Genomic DNA, 20,568 nt, shown 5'->3' on the forward strand with positions numbered 1-20,568 from the left:
ACCAACGCATGATTAATCTATAAAGCTTCGTTATTTCTACATAAAACAAATTAGTATAATCGTATAAGCGTTACGGTATCGAGTTTTGAATGTGGAATTGGGAACTTTTGTATCAGATCTATCCAAACAAACGTCGTTTTTTTCGAACCCATTAATCGTGGAAGTTTTAGACTTTTAGTTGCTTTATATGTTAATAATAATATGGGTCGAGGACTCGAAAACATGAGACAATGGACCGCTTTGAAAAGTGGGATAATTAACAGACTTTGTTCCGTATCAAAATTCAAATATCTGTTGCATATAGTATATGAATATGAACTATTTATGAAGCTTTGATTCAAACGAAAACTAAAAAATATATTGTATTTTATTCCTTCCTCAGTTTAAGTACTCACCACGAATTGATTAATACTTCTTCTATTTTTAACGTCAGTTTGGTTACAATGAAGTTTTGAGTAAACCCCTCCCACTAATTAATTAAGTTCTTTGTCTTTGCGTACATCATACATGCTCATGCCGGCACCTACCCTATCAAAAATAAAAAAAAACGCCAGTAAACGTTGTCGTTATTATAATCTTTTTTATTATTATTTTGAAGAACTCATAACATTTCAACAACGATCAACTACTAAATAGTACACAATAGTTTAGACTTTAGAGTTTAGACCTATACATACTGTTACGATTACGTGTAGAGTTGTTTGGTCTTGTTGATAGTCTGAAAAACAAAAGAAGAAGAAGAAGTGTATATAGTTAATGTGTGTGGGTGCAAGTGTGACAGGAGGAGACTGATTGCAGCTGGGACGGCATTGGCCGCCGTTGATGATGTGTCCCGTGAAGGCGACAGAGCTTACGTGAAAGGACCGTTCTGGGACCCATAATAATTAACTCGTAACTAGATTAATTGTCTCAACTCTCTAATCAGATTCAAACAATAAACTAACTATTACTACTATCGAACTATCTTTGCAAAAAGATGAAAAAACAAAATTGTAAATCGAATTAGATTTTTTTTTTGATTCAGAGATATACTATCGTGGGATCATGCGTCGTGTGGAAATTTGCATAGAGGACCACATGATTTGAATATTTAGTATTTAAAATTTGTAATAATGGGAAAACAAATTTTTTAAAAAGAGTGGAATTAGAAAGATAATGATTAGGGGGGATAGGGTGTATGGGTTGGACGGACCTACGGAGGTTTACTACATGACACCGAACCTGAACTACCTGTGATTGTGCTCTGTTCTATACTTACACATTTTGGACCATCTATCCTCTCTCTCTCTCTTTTTTTTTGTCTCTTACATATTAGAATACTTGTAATTAACTTTCACATTGTCTAATATAATCCGATCCGATGAATTCTACTTTAGTTGAATTCATGCAAAGCCAATCACGGGTTTCTTTAAAAAGAATTCGGTTTCTTTTTATTTTATTAAGAAGTAAGTAAGGTTAGCCTCGTTTATTTTAGTTTTGAATGGTTGTTAGCAATAATTTATTGTAATTACAAGACCCATAGTTATATAGTCAGTTTTAAAAATACAACTTGCAAAATTTGATCAGATGTGTCGGCTGTGTGACTACGTACTTGTTTTTGGCAGCTTTGAAAATTGGTATTTATAAAAAGAGTATGTACGTTCTTCTTTAAAAAATCACGTTTAGAGATGGAGACTGCGTTTGATTCAAAATGTTCCATTTCCCGAGGTAACAAAACGTTGGTTTATGTCACATTTGATAATTTTGGTGATCGAGAGGGTATTTAGGAGAAACTAAAGTATATGGTCAGAAAGCTACTAAAAAGAAGAAGTTTAAATTCAAACTAAAGAGTTCCTTTTATAAGCTAATATAGTCTATAGTTCTATACTATAATACTAAAAAAAGAACAACTACTGGTAAAGAAGAAAAGTATAAAGACCAACATTGGCTATCTTTCAGTTCAAGCAATTTTGGAGCTAAGCAAAATTCAAATCCATGTAATTAGCAACAAAGACTAATTATACAAATCTGGATATCTTTCATATCATTATGTATATGTGAAAAAGCAATTGCATTGTGATCATTTTACATTCACTTGTTTACATAAAACAGGGTAAAATTAACTAATATACAAGTAAAGCATACAAATTTAGAGAGATCTGAGTTCATGATTGTGATTATTTTTGGAGCTAATCACTTGTTTATGATCATTTTTTTGTGGTTATGAAATTCACAAAAATTGAGATTTTCACTTTTCAGATTTAGTCCCATAGTCAAACTGGGACCTATAAAGGTATAGTGGTTTCCCAAAGCCTAATCTTTTAATATATAGTTAAAAAGTCAATACATACTTATAGATAATAACAACCCAAAACTTTTTAGTTGTTATCATTCAAAGTTTAAATTAAGATAATTATAATAAGATTATTTATTCAAAAAGGCTAAAACATAACATAATCCCATAATCTATACTTATATTTCATAAAAACATGAAAAAAAAAAGGAGTAGCATTGGAAAAGACAAAAGAGATATTATTAATAAATAATAATAAGGAGAAGCTTTCATCATTAGACATAATCACATAAGTAGTTAGGAGAGTAGTTACAAAACAAAGCAACACATAAGAAGAGAAGAGAGATTAGACTAAAATAGGACTAGAGGGAGAAAGGAAAAAAAAAACCCTAAAAAAAAAAAAAAACTGTAAACATATTTTCGCGGTTATCCCCTAAGTTTCTACTCTCTCTCTCTCAGCAGCAGCAAATTAGTACTATATCTCTCTCTGTAGTCGTGCTTTTTGATGTGAAAGGAGAAGAAGAAGCCCCCTTACATGAATTGAAGACAGACAAAAACAATTAAATATTGAAAAAACCCACCTCTGGTAAGATCACTTTCCCTAAAATTTTGTTTGTGTTCTCTTCTTCTTCTTCTCGTCTGGTCTCACTCCATCGTCTTCTATCTATTTTTCATGGCGGTGAAATTCATGTGAGAGCTGACCTTCGCTGGTGATTTTTCTTTTTTGTAGCTGTGGTTCTGTAAATTTGTATTATTAATCTTTGTATCTCTCTGGCTGGCAGTATGTGATTAAAAACAATTTAATTAATCATCTACATATCTCTCTATCTATCATCCCTTCTTATTGGTTTATTCCGAAAAAAAAATTCCTTTTCCTTTTTTTGTTCTCTTCTTCTTCTTCTTCCTCCATTGCGATTTTTTTTGTTTCTTTTGTATATTGCAGATGAAATTTTGAGGTTGAGAATAGCTTTTTAAGTGATTCTTTTGTGGTCTTTGTCTTGATAAAAGGTAGAGAATTCTTAAAACAGTTTTTTTTTTTTTTTTTTTTTTTTTTTGTGTGTCAGATCCCAAAATCAAAGAGCCTGTTTATAGCTTTGACTTGAAGAAATGAGTGATTTGACAACAGAGAAGGAAGAAGATTCAATAAAGTTCTTCACTTGATTTGGGGTATTATTGAAAGGATAAGGAATCTATTTGAGAGGCATCTCTCTTTGGAGTTGAATCCGTTGGGTGTGGACAGAAGAAAAGAAAGGATCTTTCTTGGTACTCTGTTCTTTTCTCAGTTTCATGTGATTCATTGGAGAAAGTGGAAAAAAAAAAAAAAGAAGCAGCAGAGAGCAGAGGTATTGTCAAAGTCTGTGAGTTTTTTTGTATTCATCTGCAATCAAAAGGTGAGAGAGTCTTTGGTTCTTGTCTTGATTTCCAACTTGGTGGGGGCATACTCAAATAATGCAAAGCTAGAAAACTTGGTATCTTCCAGAATCTATTCAGCCCTTTTTTTATCTTTCTCTCCAACAAAGTACACTTTTCTCTGAGGATTGTGTTCTTCAGTTCTTCTAAAGTGAAAACACAACAGGGTCAAGACAATCTCTTTGCATTCTCCTCTCTTCTCTTCTTTCTGGTTATTGTAATCATCAAATGAGTCGACTTCAAAAGCGAGGGAAGCAGGAAAAGCCTCTAGTATCTGATGGAGCTCAAAAGGTTATTGTTGCTGTTAAAGCCTCTAGAGAGATTCCAAAGACAGCTTTGATTTGGGCTTTAACTCATGTCGTTCAGCCTGGGGATTGCATTACCCTCATTGTTGTTGTCCCTTCTCACAATTCTGGTTTGTACTTTTCTTGTCGCTCTTTTGTTAACACTTTTGGTCTGGTCTTGATTGATTGTTTTCTCATTTGCTTTCTTGATGAATGTGTAGGACGAAAACTTTGGGGTTTCACTAGGAGTTTCCCTATGTTTGCTGGGGATTGTGCAAGTGGCCATCGGAAATCACATTCTGAAGCACTTCCTGAGATAAAGAGTGATCTCACTGACACTTGTTCCCAAATGATTCTCCAGCTTCACGATGTCTATGATCCCAATAAGGTTGGTCTCTCTATGCAGGCTTTTTTACCTATGTTGATCCTGTGAAACCATCACATGTTGTTTCTCATGCTATTTTGTTGTTTGTGTTTTGCTTTGTAGATAAATGTCAAGATTAAGATTGTTTCTGGATCACCCTGCGGAGCGGTTGCTGCGGAGTCGAAGAAAGCTCAAGCAAACTGGGTAGTTCTGGACAAGTAATAAGCTACTCTCATACTAATAACGTTATATGGGAAGATCTCTTAATGATGGGTTAAACAATTAGAATTTACTTTCACTAACATGTGATGTGTGGTTTTGTCTTACAGACACCTCAAGCAGGAAGAGAAACGGTGTATGGATGAATTGCAGTGTAACATTGTGGTAATGAAGCGTTCTCAGGCAAAAGTTTTACGCTTAAACTTGGTTGGATCGCCTAAAAAGGATGCTGACAAAGAGTCTCCTTTACCAACTGGACCAGAAGCAGCGTCTGAAAAACACGCCAAGAACTCAAAAGGACTACCTGTAACTCCTACTAGCAGCCCTGAGCTGGGGACACCATTCACAAGTACAGAAGCGGGGACTTCATCAGTGTCGAGCTCTGACCCGGGAACTTCACCTTTTTTCACACTGGGAATGAACGGATACATGAAGAAGGATGGAGCATTGGTCATCAAGGAGAATGATCTTGACGATTCTGGCTCTGAAACGGAGAGCGAGAGTCAGTCATTAGCGTCGACGAGTATGAGGTTTCAGCCATGGATATCAGAATATATTACCAACCATCGCCAGTCATCGCAGGAGGCTGAAGAAAGCCTATGGAAAAATGATGATAGGGCACAAATTTCCACTACAAAGGCTTTGCTTGAAAAGTTCTCTAAACTTGATGTAGAAGCTGGTTTGTCGTCTAGTCGAAGGATTGATATGGAGTTTAGTGGAAGCCTAAGAGATGCAATATCACTCTCTCGAAGTGCTCCCCCTGGTCCTCCTCCTCTCTGTTCTATCTGCCAGCACAAGGCGCCAGTATTTGGGAAACCTCCAAGGCTGTTTTCATACGCAGAGTTAGAGCTTGCAACAGGTGGGTTTTCACAGGCTAACTTTTTGGCTGAAGGTGGTTATGGATCTGTTCATCGTGGTGTGCTACCGGAAGGTCAGGTAGTTGCAGTGAAGCAACACAAACTGGCCAGTTCTCAGGGAGATGTAGAGTTTTGCTCCGAAGTGGAAGTTCTCAGCTGTGCTCAGCACAGAAATGTCGTTATGCTAATTGGTTTCTGCATTGAAGACAGCAGACGGCTCTTGGTCTACGAATACATATGCAACGGTTCACTTGATTCCCATCTATACGGTAATGTTCCCTAGAATTTTCCATTTGAACTCTTTGTGGTAGAGAAATGTTTGCTCAGTATCAAGCTCTTATCTAGGTCGCCAAAAGGAAACTCTGGAATGGTCAGCACGGCAAAAGATCGCCGTTGGAGCTGCTAGAGGTCTTCGGTATCTTCACGAAGAGTGCAGAGTTGGCTGTATTGTCCACCGAGATATGCGGCCTAACAACATCCTCATCACTCATGATAATGAGCCACTGGTATATATAAATATGGCCTTGCTCATTCATTGTAACTGCACATGTTTTTAATTGTGTCTGTTTACATATGCTTCGTCCTGAGTTTCCTCCATAATGTTATCAGGTTGGAGATTTTGGCCTAGCGAGATGGCAGCCTGATGGAGAACTGGGTGTAGATACACGAGTGATAGGAACGTTCGGGTGAGACATCAACTAAATTGATAGTTTTCTTCCTTTACTTGAACAATTTTTCTGTTGCTAAAGGAAAGTACTTTGTTGGTGTGTAGCTACTTAGCCCCAGAATATGCTCAAAGTGGGCAAATCACAGAAAAAGCCGATGTCTACTCGTTTGGGGTTGTTCTAGTTGAGCTAGTCACTGGCCGCAAAGCCATTGATATCACCAGGCCAAAAGGCCAGCAATGCCTCACTGAATGGGTAAGAAATTCATATCTTAAATATTTCAGAATAGTAATAGAACTGATCAAAGTGGTAGAACTGATGATTGTTGTTATCTCAGGCACGTCCGCTACTAGAAGAGTATGCGGTAGATGAACTTATCGACCCGAGGCTTGGCAACCATTTTGTAGAAAGTGAGGTCATTTGTATGCTTCATGCAGCTTCATTGTGCATACGGAGAGATCCACATTTGAGGCCACGCATGTCTCAGGTAATCGAAAGAAAATCATATTCTTCAGTCTCATTCGGATCATTCAATTTAATTTTTCTGATGATACTAAATGACATCTGGTCAATAATGAAGGTGTTGCGTATACTGGAAGGAGATATGATAATGGATGGAAACTATGCATCGACACCAGGTTCAGAGGCAGGCAACAGAAGCGGGCGGTTCTGGGCAGATCATTACAGCGGTCACCTAACTAATGATGGGTCGGATAGGTTCAGTGAAAGGCTATCTGTTGAAACACCAAGACTAGCTTTGAGGGAGAGAGAAAGAAGTCAGAGGTTTGAACTAAACCATAACAACAAGCAATACTAAAGATCAAGACAGCTGAGTTACTGTGGCTTACGAAACTTTTAGTTGATAGGGTGTTTAGTAAGGTCCCCTGTTTTGAGTAATGTTGGTCCAATGCTGGCAACACAGCAATTTTTTGTTTGTATAGCGGGGTAAGATGCAAAAACAGTTGCTAAATGCCTAAATATCTTATCAAGGAATTGAAAATTGTTAAAAGCACAAAACAACAAGAAGCCTTTTCTTCTTTCGAAATTTGAATTATTGGTTTTGGAGAGTCAAAAGAATTGCCCTGCAGAGGAGAGAGATGAACAGGAGAAAACAAAACTATGAGAAGGCTTTTTTCCTTACTCCCACGATATCGACATTGGAATTTGGAAGCCTCCAAAATGTAATAATGATACATGAGAGGGAGAGAGGGAGAGAGGGAAAGAAGTTAGGTCTGAATCTGAATCTGACTTTGCCTGTTATAACAGTGATGCATACTTGCATAGGGTCCAGGGTATCTTTTCTACTTATCCGCATCACCAATTAACAATTTTCTCAAATTTAAACACACAAGAAACGCCCAAAAATGGCTTGGACTGTGGTGGGGCAGTGATTAAATGACGTTCCATGGATGTTTACTCACTGTATGACAATGGCAGATTGTCTCTCTCCATCCCCATTAAAAATCTTCTGTGTGCTTATACATACTTTAGAGATCTTAATAGAAAAATCTTGGAGTCTAAAATAAATATCTGTACACATATATATCTTCATGATCCATCTTCATGAAAACAAATAGTCAGGGGAAATTTCAAATAAGAAATACAGCTCTCATTTGCTTATGATCTCTATATCGTTTTCAGAGAGGCTCTATGGTTGCGAAAATCTTTACTGTTTCCTCATCTTCGATCTTGCATATCTAGAAGAAAGAAGAACCAGTGTGTGAACTTGGCTTAGCTCTAATAGCCATGAGTGTAATAATCAGGCAGACTGTCAAATATAAACTAATCAATATAATGTAAGAAAAACTACTCTTACTCTATATGCATGCCGCCTCGGTCTGAAGAGGATAAGAGGTACCCTTGAAGTTCATTCATGACATCAGTAGCTTGCTCGATTTCCTGTTATTGCTGAGAGTAAGAATATAGACTGTAAAGACAAAATTCTAAGAATGCATAACAACTTATACCTCAAAATCAGCAAAAGCAACTGGCATTCCACCTCTTGCTCTGATTTTCAGGATATTGAAACCAGGATATCTGTAAGCAAACGGATTCAGATCAATCTACTTTTCATTAATGGCAATTAACAATAAGTTTTGAACCAATATGCACAAGTTTACCTAGATATGAGTTGTTTAAGTTCCTCTTCTGTACAATTAGGCCCTAGATTAGCTATAAACAAGGTTGAACATGGTCGAGCACCAGAACTTCCTTCACATGCTTTTTCCAAGTGCCCCTGTGGAAATGTGTCAAAAAGCTACTGAACCATAAACAAGTTTAAATGGAAGTAACTTATAGTAACAAATTAACTTTCTTAAAATCTTCAACAAGCTAGAGAAAGAGAGAGAGAGCAACAAGTTGAAAGATTCGATGTGGCTTGTACTTACATTAACAGATGGTGCCGTACTATCATGATCAGAGTCCGCTTCACTGTAAATTAAAGAGGAAATCAGTTGGCATTAGTCATCTGTTTTTGACATAGAAGACTACAAAACCAGCCTTCTACAAACTATTATTCAACCTTTTGGAATTATCGTTTTCCTTTGGAGAATCGCTATTACCAGGTTCCTGCGCCTCATCAGGATCGCTATCTACTACATGTATTCAAAGATCATTCAGAAACAAAAAGCATACATTAACAAAATTCAGAAATCACAAGGTAACCAGAACATTACCTTCATCACTCTGGTCATCCTGAGACTTAGACGGTTTCTTGTTTCTGTTATCAATCACAACATAAGGCCCACTCCCTATCCACAAAGACGGTTCATTACTCATAGATGTCTCTCTACCATACTAACTCAATAGCAAGAACAGAGTTAAAGTCTAAAAATACCTGGTCTTTCTTTTCTTCTAGAGTTTGATCTAGCTAGTTCTATATGTAGAGTTGATCCCGTTTGAGGATCGAATTTCACACCCTAAAACAAAGTTTGACAGCACAATCAAACTCAGTACACAATGTACACACGGACACACAAGACATTTTCAGAATATGATGTAACACAACCATCACCAAAAGAGTCAACAAATAGATCAAAGTGAAGCTTACATTTAGCTCACTCAATGCAGCCATAGCGAACCCATGACTCGTGAATGTTGCAAACGCCACAACCTTACATAACCAAGGTGATTTCAGAAAGCTTAACATCGATTAGAATCATAAAGTAAACAGCTTTTTCTAAAAATGGAGTTCGTAGGAAATTGCAGAACCTGATCACCGCGTCCAGTGTACTTGAGCTGACAAGACTCGAATCCGTGACGGCGGCGGAAGAGGTTGTGGATCTCACGAGCCTTAACATCGTTAGGCAAGCCAGAGACAAAGAGCGTGTTAATCGCCCCGGGTTCGTCAGAGAACTGTGGCGGAAGAGGATGTGGATGAGAATGAGGTAGATAGACTTGGTAAGGATCGTACGGTTGGTGATACGCCATTATTCTCTTGCCGGCGGCGAGGTTGACGATTGTAATAATCGCCGGCGAATGAAGCTGACGTGTAAACTAGATGTATTACACACTGTTAAATTATTCAATGGCATCATCCTTTTGAAACGGGCTCTTATCATTGGGCCTAAATGAAAAAAACCCACTAATTTCAAACTCTATACAGTGCTATGTTTTTGGCTCCAAATTGTTTAAGCCAAAATTGATTATACGAGAAAAAATTTCATGTCTTGCGATTATTCTAACCAAGTTGTCAAAGTTTAGAATTGTTCAAATCAAACTGTTATACACTCATTAAAAACTCAAAAATCGAAACCAAGAGAGAGGGTTTCAAACCAAATACTCACATCAATAAAAATTTAAATAAGATGATCCAAAACAATATAATAAAGTTCGATATTAATCATGTAAGACGAAGGGTATATGACACGTAAACCCTGAAGTCTAAGTCGTCGTCGTCGTGGCCTCTTCATCCAAGAAAAGATCCTCCGTCCTCCTAACCACCGCATGGATCAGAACCAACACAGCTCCGGCCATTAACGCCGCAACAATATTAAACGTCGCGTCGGTGAACAACAGAAGACAAGCGACGGTTATCACCGATAGAACAATCAGGACGACCCGATCGTCGATCTGAAATCGGAACAACTTGAGAGGCTCGTCACGGAAGAAATAAAGAAAGATCCAGAGGAGAAGCAAGCCCGCGAAGAGGAAGAGCGAGGTCGGATGCCAGATCAGGCTAAAGAATATGACGTTCAAGACGACGATCGCGTAGTTACTACGGAAGTAAGCGAGATTTGTCTTGATTCTTGAGAAAGCATCGGAGACGCCTTGAGGTAGCCCCATGTAGTGGAAATCGAACATCACTTTCCAAGGACGGCTCGTGGCGAGCCCGTCTTTGATACGTTGCTTGGTGTGTGAGATGGAGTCGAGATCCACTAACGGAAGTCCATGAGACGACGTCGGAACTGCGCCATCGTTCGTCAAATCTTTTTTTAGTATGAAGTTCGACATTATTGAATATAAGAGGACTAAATGGAAATAACTTAAAGACTGTTCTAATTTATAGTTTGGACTCTATATATATATACGGAAGGTCTCTTGAATTGATGATATTGGTACACATTTGCTTGTGGAATATAACAGAGAATTTAATTAGATCGTGTTATTTATAAAAAAAAAAAAAAGAACATTAGATCGAGATATTTTTTTGACAGAGATTTGTGATATTATTATTACAATAATGTAGCGTGAGGAATTAATTCAATTTGGTCAATGTCTGAAATACTACGTGTTCTCGGAATATGAAGTTGGAGGAATTACAAAACTTGATCGCCACGTCTTCTAGTATTTGAGTTGACTTTACAATATTATGGGGGATCGATGAGAATGACTGAATGAGGTTGAGAGACGTTGTAAAGATGGTACTGTTGGTGATACACCATTTTCCATGCGGTGCCTGCTTCTTGTACTGAACGGTGTCGAGTTTGACGGTCGTAATAACTAATAAGCGCCGGGGAAGGGAGCTGACGTGTAAATAGATGTGTGACAACTGACAAACGGTTTAGTTATTACGACGACCGTCAAACTGGACGCCCGCGATCAAGTTACCGACATGAGCTTCAAAACAAAAATTGTCTATGATTCCTATTTTTAGTTCAAAAGTCTTTCAAATCTACTCATTACAAGAAACTGTTCCTGAATTCTGAGCCTTACGTATGATAACGAATATGTAAATGCAGCTTCTGGAACAACTTGCTGTGAGGAACAAGTCATTGTGCCGAACAGAGTGTTGTGTCAATCAGGAAGTTGCATCAGATCACAGACGCCCGAGTTGCTGACATGGATGTGTGAGCTGACGTGGCAAGACGTGCGTGGATGTGATTATGTGTCGAGGAAAGGTGATGATTTGGCATTGAAGATAGAGACAAGATTGTACTTGGAGATATGGAAAATATTCTCTGCGATAAAAAAGGAAAGGATAAGCTTGAGAAGCAAGCAGTTTCCGTTTGCTTGGAGATATGAAGAATATTCTCCGCAACAGTTAAGGAAAGGATAAGGCTGAGAAACAAACAGTTTCCTTATTCCGTGATACTTGGAGATTCGCCTTCTAGGGTTTCTCAAGTCGTGTATATATATTCTAGGAGTAGGCCACGAGCCAATTTGAGCACTCTAGAATATTGATACAGTTGTAAACTTCGAAGCCACAAAAATAAGGCTTAGAAGGTGTGTTCCCAGTTCTCTGTGACGTTAATCAGGGAGGTGATTACGTGCACAGAGAATTGTTTTTTTCTTTCTCTTAGATCTACACTGGTGAGAGTTTAGATAGAAAAGAGAGAGGGTGAATTTTAATCTCTTAGCTAAAAAGAGAGAGGGTGAGTTTATTCTCTTAGATCTACACAGGTGTGTGTTTAGATAGAAAAGAGAAGAGGGGTTATATTCATTTTTAGTCGGGATCAATCCTATTGGGTAGAATAAGTTGAGTAAGGGCCGAGACAAAATTGTATCATTGTAAGAGATAAATTTTGTTAATAAGATTGAAGAGAAAAGCGTTGGCTTGGCGCGTTTCAAGTGTAAATCAGTGTGTTGTGTGTCTCTATACCTTTACAGAATATAGTATTAATTTTCCTAAAAAAAAATCATGAGTCTTGCGATTATACTAACGAAGTTGTCAAAGTTTAGAATTGTTCAAATCAGACTGTTATACACTCAATTAAAAACTCAAAGTCGAAACCAAGAGAGAGGGTTTCAAACCAAACTCACACCAATAAAAATTTGAATAAGATGGATCAAAAACAATATAATATACATAAAGTTCGATATTAATTAATCATGTAAGGTCGAAGGGTATGACGTAAACCCTGAAGTCTAAGTCGTCGTCGCCTCTTCATCCAAGAAAAGATCCTCCGTCTTCCTAACCACCGCATGGATCAGAACCAACACAGCTCCGGTGACCAGCGCACCAATAATATTAAACGTCGCGTTGGTACACAGAAGCAGCACGACTGTTATCACCGACAAAACCATCAGCACCGTCGGATCATCGATCTGAAATCGGAACATCTTGAGAGGCTCGTCACGCAGGAAATAAAGAAAGATCCAAACAAAAACCAAAACGGTGAAGACGATGAGCGAGGTCGGATGCCAGATCAGGCTGAAGAATACGACGGTCAAGACGAAGATTGCGTAGTTACTACGGAAGTAAGCAAGATTCGTCTTGATTCTTGAGAAAGCATCGGATACACCGCGAGGTAGCACCATGGAGTGGAAATCGAACATCACTCTCCAAGGACGTCGCGTAGCTAGGCCGTCTTTGATACGTTGCTTGGTGTGTGAGATGGAGACGAGATCCACTAACGGATGTGCATGAGACGACGTCGGAACTGCGTCTGCGCCGTTCTTCGTCATTATTGAATAAGAGATCGGACTAAATGGAAAATAACTTAAAGACTGTTCTAATTTATATTTTGGACTCTACATATATATACGGAAGGTCTCTTGAATTGGTGATATTGATACCCATTTGCTTATGGAATAAATAAATAAAACAATTTAGATCGTGCTATATATTTTAAAAAACATTAGATCGAGATATATTTTGACAGAGATTTGTGATTACAATATTGTAGCGTGAGGAATTGATTCAATTTGGTCAATGTCTGAAATACTACGTGTTCTCGGAATATGAAGTTGGAGGAATTACAAAACTTATCGCCACGAGGTCTAGTGTTTGAGTTGAGTTGACAAGATTATGGGAGATGAGAATGAAGGTTGATAGACGTTGTAAAGATCGTACTGTTGGTAATACACCATTTTTCTCCGGTGCCTGCTTCTTGTACTGACCGGCGTCGGTTTGACGGTCGTAATAAGCGCCGGCGAAGGGAGCTGACGTGTAAATATAGATGTGTGACAAACTGCTAATTGTCTAAAACTAAAAGCGTCCTTTTAGAATTATTAATGTAGGCTGAGAGCCTGATATCATTGGGCCGTACTAAAAAGGTCCAATTAGATTACAGGGAATTTTTGCTTCAAATTGGTAACTTCGAAAATTTTATGTCATTATTTATTTGTATCGATAGAGATTTTTAATTTTTTCATAGCATTTGAAAATTCAGAAGACCTATTAAAATGTTACCGACATGAGCTTGTAGTTGTATACCAAAAGAAAATTTGTTTTTGTTTTTTTGACGGCATTCAGAAATGGAATATTCGTTACGATCGTTTTTTTAAGTTTACAGTGACTTTTCTTTTTCATAATTATTAGTATTTTTTTCAGTGAAAAAAATAATCTGAAATGTGGTTCGTAATTTTCAGATAAGATAACCCGACAAAAAAGTGATACAACGAAGCAGCCTGTCAAAATAAAATAAAGCAAAGTCTTAACATTATTGAGTTAGTTCTAGTCTTCTAGATATTTGATCCAAATGATTTATGTTCTTTTCTCGGTTAATCTAATCTAAAATGATTCCTATTTTTAGTTCAAAAGTCTTTCAAATCTCTACTCATTACAAGAAACTGTTCCTGAATCCTGAGCATTACGAATATAGTAAAAAAATTGTAACAATTTAGATTTGATCAAACTTTTAAAAAGAAAGAAAGAGAGAGAGTCTCAAACCAAACACACACCAATAAAATTGATTACGCATGAAAATGATATTTTTTTAGGAACAAACAAAAGATAATATACATAAATGTTCGAGATCAAATCCATTTTAAGACGACGGGTATGACGTCAGACCTGAAGTCTCAGTCGTCGCCGCCTCTTCATCCAAGAAAAGATCCTCAGTCTTCCTAACCACCGCATGGATCAGAACCAACACAGCTCCGGTCACCACCGCACCAATAATATTCAACGTCGCGTTGGTCAACAAAAGCAGGACGATCGTTACCACCCCTAAAACAATCAGCACCGTCAGATCATTGATCTGGTACCGGAACACTTTGAGAGGTTCGTCACGTAGGAAGTAAAGAAAGATCCAAACAAACACCAAGACGGTGAAGACGATGAGCGAGATCGGATGCCAGATCAAACTGAAGAAGATGACGATCAAGACTACGATCGCGTAGTTCACACGGAAGTAAGCAAGATTCTTCTTGGTTCTTGACAAAGCATCGGAGAAGCCGTGAGGTATCCCCATGAAGTGGAAATCGAACATCACTTTCCAAGGACGGCGCGTGGCTAGTCCAGCTACGATATGGTGCTTGGTGCGTGAGATAGACTCAAGATCCACCACCGGAGATCCATCGGACGACGTCGGAATCGCGCCGTAGTTCGTCATGTTAGGACTTTAGCTATAGCGCGTTTGGAGATTGATTGAATAGAGAGTAGTAAATGAAAAATAATGATAGGAAACTGTTGTATGTATATGTGAATTATGAAAGGTCCCAAAGTATTAGGTGATGCACATTTGCATATGGCGTTTTTCTAAACTAATCTATATGTTTATGGGATAAACCAAGATTAATCTGATCGTGATTGTTTTCCATAAAGAAAAGAGTGATAATATTAGTAACATATAGAGTAGCGTGAGGATTTGATTCACTCTATGGTCAATGTCTGAGAACTATAAATTTAGATTAACGAGATTTTTGTTTTGTAATGGCAACTTATATACTAGTACTAGTAGATGATTGATTACACGTTGGACTTAAGTTGGTTTGAAGGATTAACGATAAACAAACAAACACCGTGTAACGGAGCTACATGGCATTATTGAATTGTCAAACAGGCTACACGTGACCGCATTCTAGCGGAGTCTCTCTGGCATGCAACTACTCTTTCGGCACGTGTCATGTCGGCAGGAACAAAGAGTAATTATTTACGTGTTATAGTCCCTCGGACTTTGTCATGATACTAATCCATGCCCAAACGTTTGCTTTCTTTACATTTGTCACCAAATTACTTAACCAAGATGAGCTCAAAACAGATCATATGCTCTCTCTCTGACTTGAGACCGTTCAAAATATATCTCAAACATGTTCGAAGCGAGGCTACTTTAGGATTAGCGAGCAAGACTCATGGCGGCTCTTATAATTCGTAACAAGAAACAAAAGAGTGTCTCAAAACACTAGACCAGAGGTACTATGTATAAAATCAAACCACATGAAAATGTAAGTGTGATTACCCAAACATGAAACAACTATGGTGTTTCTTCATTACAACTTTGACTTAGAGGATCACCAACAAAATGTTATCTCACGACTAATCAGATACACTAATCCAAATAGATGGCGGAGATGTTTCACAGTCACATATGTTGTATGATCATCAACTTCTGCAGCTATGAAGAGGACTGATCTCATATATTAAAAAGAAAAAAAAATGTGACTTGTTGTTACAAGAACACAGTTTCTCATTTTCTTTAAAATATTGTAAACTCATTCAATATATTCCTCTTGTAGTTGTAGACGCTAGTGATCATACAACATTCGTGACTATTTAGCATCATAGGCTACAAAATTTTACAACATTCAAAATTTATTCTGCGGGAATGAAGCGATGTTCAAGAAAAAAAAAAGTGATGTTGAAAAGGGAAGATTAGAGCTGCGAGAATGAAGAGATGATGATTTGAGGTATATGTTGCTAGCGTCTCTTATATATATATTAATAAAAATAGATTAAGGGTTTTAGGGGTCGATGTCTAGATTACTTGGAAAAAAAGAGGGAAATCTTATATGCAACATCGAAATTTTTGAATATGGGAAGAGAATATCTTAACTATACTTCTTGGACATGTAACATGCTTAACTACGGGTGTTTAAGAAATGAAGCCCTCTTACTAAATTTTGACAGCATACATACGAAGTTCGTGGTATCAGTGACATCGGCCCGACCTATTACTATTAGCTGCCTAAAGCAAAATAGTTTTTGGATGCCCAAAAATATAAAAATACACTAAATTACCACACTAGGATTCGAATCAAGAACCTAGGAAGCTAGCGAATGAGATTTAACCAATGTACTATGAGTGATTTTACATATTTTGATGTCTTAAAAATACTTATTTGTTTGATGCCTAAAGCTCTTGCTTGTTGGGCTTTACCTCTGGGTCGACATGTCTTGAATTATTAATATCTAAATAAATTTTAAAGGTTACGGTGATTATGAAGTGAAAGTTAACTTGTTGTACTCACAGTTATAAGACAATGGAATAATCAAAATTAGTTGTTAATGAAACTGTGATGATCGATCTCGTTGCTAGGATATGATGTTCAGTGGAAGCAATACACCATTCAATTGTCTTGTCACGTTTTAAATCAATTCAGTGGGTTGTTGTTATGTTAGTTACCATCATATCATATCGTTCATCACACTAGAGAAGAAAGAATAGCACAAATCGAGAACCAGCTTTACAACTTTTCTATAATGATTTGCTTACTTGATTAATATAATAGTATATACTACGAAACAGGAATAATCGCGAAAATTAGGATTCCATATCATGCATTTATACAGTGACATAAATATCATACCCATTTGTACTAGAACGAGTAGAAACTATACGGTCAACAAAAAGGTTTTGTGATTCTGTCCTTTTCTACCTTGGAAGGAAAACGACAAAATAATTGACAAGTGTGCGCTATCGCCTTCCGCACGTGTGAGTTGTTTTTGTCTCCAAACTCCATCATGTTGTCTTTTTTTCTTTTGTTTTTCTTGTCTTTTCTGTCTCACTATCTTTTTTCACTTCCTTCGTTTTAACCTTTTAGATTTTGGTAATGCAAAATTGATTCTTAATATTTCATTTCAGAGAAGAGAAATTATCTTCTTTTGATCCAAATTGGTAGTTTCTTCTTCATATGCACCGTAGGAAAGTTTATAATTGTATCTTCTTCTGCTCTCCATCTGCATATCATAATCACCAACAAATTTTCAAATAAGTCACTATATATCGGCATATCAATATGGGAATAATACCCCAGAAGGATGACTTATATATTATTTTGTCATGAAAAGAGTTTAGTCCAACTTGTCAAAAGGAGATGAGACTTATTTATCCATAACGTACCATTTTATCTAAAAAGCCTAGAGCACTTACCACACCCATTTTTATGTTTTCAAAAAGTTTAAAATTTACAACAAATATAAATAATTTTTGTATTCATGTAGTACTTGATTGGTTACCTGAAGCGGGTGACAAGGTGGTGAAGAAAGATTGAAGCTTCAAGACGGGCCAAATCAAGACCAGGGCACAATCTCTGACCACCTCCAAAAGGACTGAAACTACTCGTGTTCATGTCCCTTTCCTATTGTATAGATAAATGTCTATCCAGTTAAATATATAGTTCGGAGGTATAAAATTATATTTGGGTGATTTTTTACGTACTTGCCATCTCCATGGATTAAATTTGTAGGGAGAGTCATAGTAAAGCTTATCAAGATGGACTGATCTGAGATAGGCCAAGAAGCACCATCCTTTTGGTATCACATATCCTTTTATTTCAACATCTCTCATCGCCTTTCGCATCACTCCTATTATTACATTTCCCATCCTCAATGTCTCTGTAATGACCTGATGATAATTGGTAGTTAAAAAGCTAATTCATATAATTAACTAATGCCAGGGGAAAAGAAGAATAATACTATATACCTTTTGTGTAAAAGGTAACGACAAGTAGTCATTCCAATATAGTGGCTCTCCTGTCAATTCCTTCAAACTTTTCAGCTTCATGTTTTCTTCCTGATGAAAAGAAAAAAAGAAGTTTAACGTAAAGAAGAGGTTATATAGAGTTTTAGTGGCAATCATATAGCCACGAGTAAATTAATATGTATAGCTTCCAATCTATCACTAGTCTATTTGATTGACTGATTTGTTTTTCTACTGTGGAAGAGAGAACAGCCTACCACACTTCTTGTTCTATAACATCAGCTTCTTCTTGTTCTATGTCTATACGATTTTATACAAATTTCATACTACAAATTATCAAAATTTATAGCCATCTATTTATAGTATGTGTTAAAGTTGATTACCGTTAGAAAATTGAGGGCAGCAGGAGAATCAGAGAGGAATTTGACGGCGAGTGTGATGAGGACAGGGACAGAATCATGGCCAGGAATCATCATGTCAATCATATTGTTAGCAATCAAATTGTGAGTTAAATATTCACTTGAGTCCTTAAGTAACACATCCACGACATCCTTTGCAATAACAACATCTTCCTCCTTGTTCTTTGCTCTCCGAGTTTTGCCTTCTATGATCCTTTCAACTTGCCTCACCATCTTCTTCTTAGCTTGAAGAGACCTATGAAGTTGAGTTCCAGGGAAGTTAATTGGTAACGACATGAGTCCTGATATGAATTGTTCAAACTCTTTCTTTAACTCTTCTAACTCGTCTCCTTTCTCTACACTTATCAGTGCCTTGGCCAGTACTTTGAATGCAACCTACCAATTAAAATAAATTAAACTATTACATGTAAAAACACAACTATCTAAAAGGGTAATAATTACTAGTAGTTGTTAAACAAATTAGAAAGAGAAACTTGTAATCATTAAATTCAAACGTAATAATTGTAACCATGTTCTTTGAAATAAATTAATATTTCCATGGTAACATCATTATGATTGTCCCTTTTAATTTCTTAATCAATTCATTAATCATATATATCATTATTGGAATATTTTAAATTTACGTAAAAAAACATTTAATCAAGGGAGAAGTATACTGACAGTCTTGGAGACGTCTTGGATAAGAACAGGTTGGTCCTCGGACCACAGATCCATGGATTCCGACAAATACTTGTGCATGTCACTAACGATTTGAGCTTTGAGAAGCGGTGACTTTAAAAAAGAACCGACTAGTCCATGGAACCTTCTTTGTGAACTCCCGTTGATAAGAAGTATCGACGATTTTCCCATTAGCTCCCTCACCGTTTTTGGGTAGAACGGCACGAAAACCGTCGAGTCGCTTTGTAGAACGGCTCTGTTCACTTCAGCATCCGTCGACACGATCGTCGCCGTTCCAAATATATGCGACTTAAACACTCTCCCGTACCTTTACGTACACATAAATATGTATAGTTTTAGATGAATATGAACAATAACGTTTTAAAATTGCAATAGTATCCTACTTTTTCCATATAAAGAGTATGGATTCTGATTTAAATCCCGATTATATGCAAAGAGAAAAAAATTGTGTCCAACTACTAATACTTCATATGCGTATGAATATATATAGAGTAATTCTCTTACGTATTTAACTTAGTTTTGATTTGAATTTTGTAGGTATATTGAGTTGAAGTGTATAGAGAGGGACGAGAGTTCTTACAGGAGTCGACGCTTGTCCATGAAACTCTCGGGATGGTTTGAATAAGCAGAAGAGACGAACTCGATGGTTTCTCCGAGGACTGGCCATCCCAAGCTTCCCTGTGGAAACTTTGGTCCTTGACTATGAGAAATAACATGATGATCAGTAAGTTTATTCTTTGAAGCTGGGGATGACCTGAGACGGTTGATCTTGTTCAAGATGATGATGATAAAGAAAAAGAAGAAGAAGAAGAAGAGCAAAAGTGATAAAGAAGTGTCCATTAGTGTTTTAACTCAATTAGCCGGACGCACGAATGGGTTTGTGTTTTTAATTTGGTTTTTGTTTTTGGGACTTTCTTTCACTTTGAATCTGTCTTGGTATCTCTCTTTATATAAACTTTTATCATGGTGCGGTGTGGCAACAAATCATGTGGATGATAATTCTCTTATTATATTCTTTGATTTTATTATTATTTAATTTTCATACTTTGGTTTATTGTTAGGATTTGAGATGTATTAACATTTTTGAAGTGCATTATAATATAGAAATCAAAGATTTCCTCTATTTACTGCGGCCACTTGAATATCGATGGTAGGGCTGGGCAAAATAACCGATAACCAAATAACCGACTGAAACCGAACCGAAAAAAACCAAACCGAACCGAACTGAAATTCTTCAAATACCCGAATGGTTAGTAAAAATCTATATCCAAACTAACCGAAACCGAACCGAACCGAACCGACAATTAAATGGTTAACCGAAATATCCGAAAACCTAGAAGATATCAAATATTATATACTTAATATTATGCAAACTAT

General features: G+C 37.0%; 4 protein-coding genes and 2 pseudogenes across 10 annotated transcripts; 1 reads left to right on the top strand and 5 right to left on the bottom strand.

The window, feature by feature from the left end:
• The first annotated feature begins 2,489 nt into the window (after positions 1–2,489).
• On the top strand, positions 2,490–7,088 carry LOC104765159 (inactive protein kinase SELMODRAFT_444075-like). 4 transcript variants are annotated; one of them, XM_087488274.1, is made up of 10 exons: positions 2,490–2,858; positions 3,337–4,097; positions 4,188–4,354; positions 4,454–4,548; positions 4,660–5,675; positions 5,752–5,912; positions 6,016–6,092; positions 6,179–6,326; positions 6,409–6,558; positions 6,652–7,088. In XM_087488274.1, exons 2-10 carry the CDS (start codon positions 3,911–3,913, stop codon positions 6,886–6,888), a joined length of 2,238 nt encoding a protein of 745 aa, XP_087344400.1. In that variant the 5' UTR covers positions 2,490–2,858; positions 3,337–3,910; the 3' UTR covers positions 6,889–7,088. The 4 variants fall into 4 exon arrangements, with proteins under 4 accessions (XP_087344400.1, XP_087344401.1, XP_087344402.1 ...); XM_087488275.1 differs by having other exon boundaries at positions 2,550–2,982; XM_087488276.1 differs by having other exon boundaries at positions 2,631–2,962.
• A 408-nt stretch (positions 7,089–7,496) lies between these two features.
• LOC104745629 (uncharacterized) lies at positions 7,497–9,722 on the bottom strand. Of its 2 annotated transcripts, none has more exons than XM_010466928.3 (10): positions 9,282–9,722; positions 9,121–9,183; positions 8,908–8,989; positions 8,747–8,821; positions 8,593–8,662; positions 8,459–8,501; positions 8,192–8,307; positions 8,039–8,108; positions 7,888–7,970; positions 7,497–7,768 (listed from the first exon to the last, which is right to left on the bottom strand). In XM_010466928.3, exons 1-10 carry the CDS (start codon positions 9,498–9,500, stop codon positions 7,738–7,740), a joined length of 852 nt encoding a protein of 283 aa, XP_010465230.2. In that variant the 5' UTR covers positions 9,501–9,722; the 3' UTR covers positions 7,497–7,737. The 2 variants fall into 2 exon arrangements, with proteins under 2 accessions (XP_010465230.2, XP_010465227.2); XM_010466925.3 differs by having other exon boundaries at positions 8,593–8,665.
• A 53-nt stretch (positions 9,723–9,775) lies between these two features.
• Positions 9,776–10,523, bottom strand: LOC104745628 (PRA1 family protein F3 pseudogene; annotated as a pseudogene). The gene has a single exon (XR_015582817.1). The product of XR_015582817.1 is annotated as a PRA1 family protein F3 pseudogene (transcript).
• A 1,654-nt stretch (positions 10,524–12,177) lies between these two features.
• On the bottom strand, positions 12,178–13,006 carry LOC104745630 (PRA1 family protein F3 pseudogene; annotated as a pseudogene). The gene has a single exon (XR_015582674.1). The product of XR_015582674.1 is annotated as a PRA1 family protein F3 pseudogene (transcript).
• A 1,112-nt stretch (positions 13,007–14,118) lies between these two features.
• Positions 14,119–15,103, bottom strand: LOC104745631 (PRA1 family protein F3). Its single transcript, XM_010466931.3, has one exon. The coding sequence runs from the start codon at positions 14,786–14,788 to the stop codon at positions 14,222–14,224; it is 567 nt and encodes a 188-aa protein (XP_010465233.2). The 5' UTR covers positions 14,789–15,103; the 3' UTR covers positions 14,119–14,221.
• Positions 15,104–16,924: 1,821 nt separating this feature from the next.
• LOC104745632 (3-epi-6-deoxocathasterone 23-monooxygenase CYP90D1) lies at positions 16,925–20,300 on the bottom strand. Its single transcript, XM_010466932.3, has 7 exons — positions 19,772–20,300; positions 19,174–19,498; positions 18,478–18,888; positions 18,098–18,187; positions 17,834–18,019; positions 17,632–17,753; positions 16,925–17,352 (listed from the first exon to the last, which is right to left on the bottom strand). The coding sequence occupies exons 1-7, from the start codon at positions 20,029–20,031 to the stop codon at positions 17,268–17,270; spliced, it is 1,479 nt and encodes a 492-aa protein (XP_010465234.2). The 5' UTR covers positions 20,032–20,300; the 3' UTR covers positions 16,925–17,267.
• Positions 20,301–20,568: the final 268 nt, after the last annotated feature.

This window comes from Camelina sativa, chromosome 15 (genome assembly GCF_030686135.1).
Source record: "Camelina sativa cultivar CO46 ecotype springtype chromosome 15, ASM3068613v1".
NCBI lineage: Eukaryota > Viridiplantae > Streptophyta > Magnoliopsida > Brassicales > Brassicaceae > Camelina > Camelina sativa.

Coding starts and splice junctions, on each gene's coding strand:
- LOC104765159 (XM_087488274.1), top strand. CDS start 3,911: ATGAGTCGACTTCAAAAGCGAGGGAAGCAGGAAAAGCCTCTAGTATCT. Junction 4,549..4,659: donor AACTGGGTAGTTCTGGACAA/GTAATAAGCTAC, acceptor TTTGTCTTACAG/ACACCTCAAGCAGGAAGAGA. Junction 5,676..5,751: donor ACTTGATTCCCATCTATACG/GTAATGTTCCCT, acceptor GCTCTTATCTAG/GTCGCCAAAAGGAAACTCTG.
- LOC104745629 (XM_010466925.3), bottom strand. CDS start 9,500: ATGGCGTATCACCAACCGTACGATCCTTACCAAGTCTATCTACCTCAT. Junction 8,822..8,907: donor TAGAAGAAAAGAAAGACCAG/GTATTTTTAGAC, acceptor CTTTGTGGATAG/GGAGTGGGCCTTATGTTGTG. Junction 8,666..8,746: donor GGATGACCAGAGTGATGAAG/GTAATGTTCTGG, acceptor GAATACATGTAG/TAGATAGCGATCCTGATGAG.
- LOC104745631 (XM_010466931.3), bottom strand. CDS start 14,788: ATGACGAACTACGGCGCGATTCCGACGTCGTCCGATGGATCTCCGGTG.
- LOC104745632 (XM_010466932.3), bottom strand. CDS start 20,031: ATGGACACTTCTTTATCACTTTTGCTCTTCTTCTTCTTCTTCTTTTTC. Junction 19,499..19,771: donor ATGGACAAGCGTCGACTCCT/GTAAGAACTCTC, acceptor GTGTACGTAAAG/GTACGGGAGAGTGTTTAAGT. Junction 18,020..18,097: donor CGTTACCTTTTACACAAAAG/GTATATAGTATT, acceptor AATTATCATCAG/GTCATTACAGAGACATTGAG.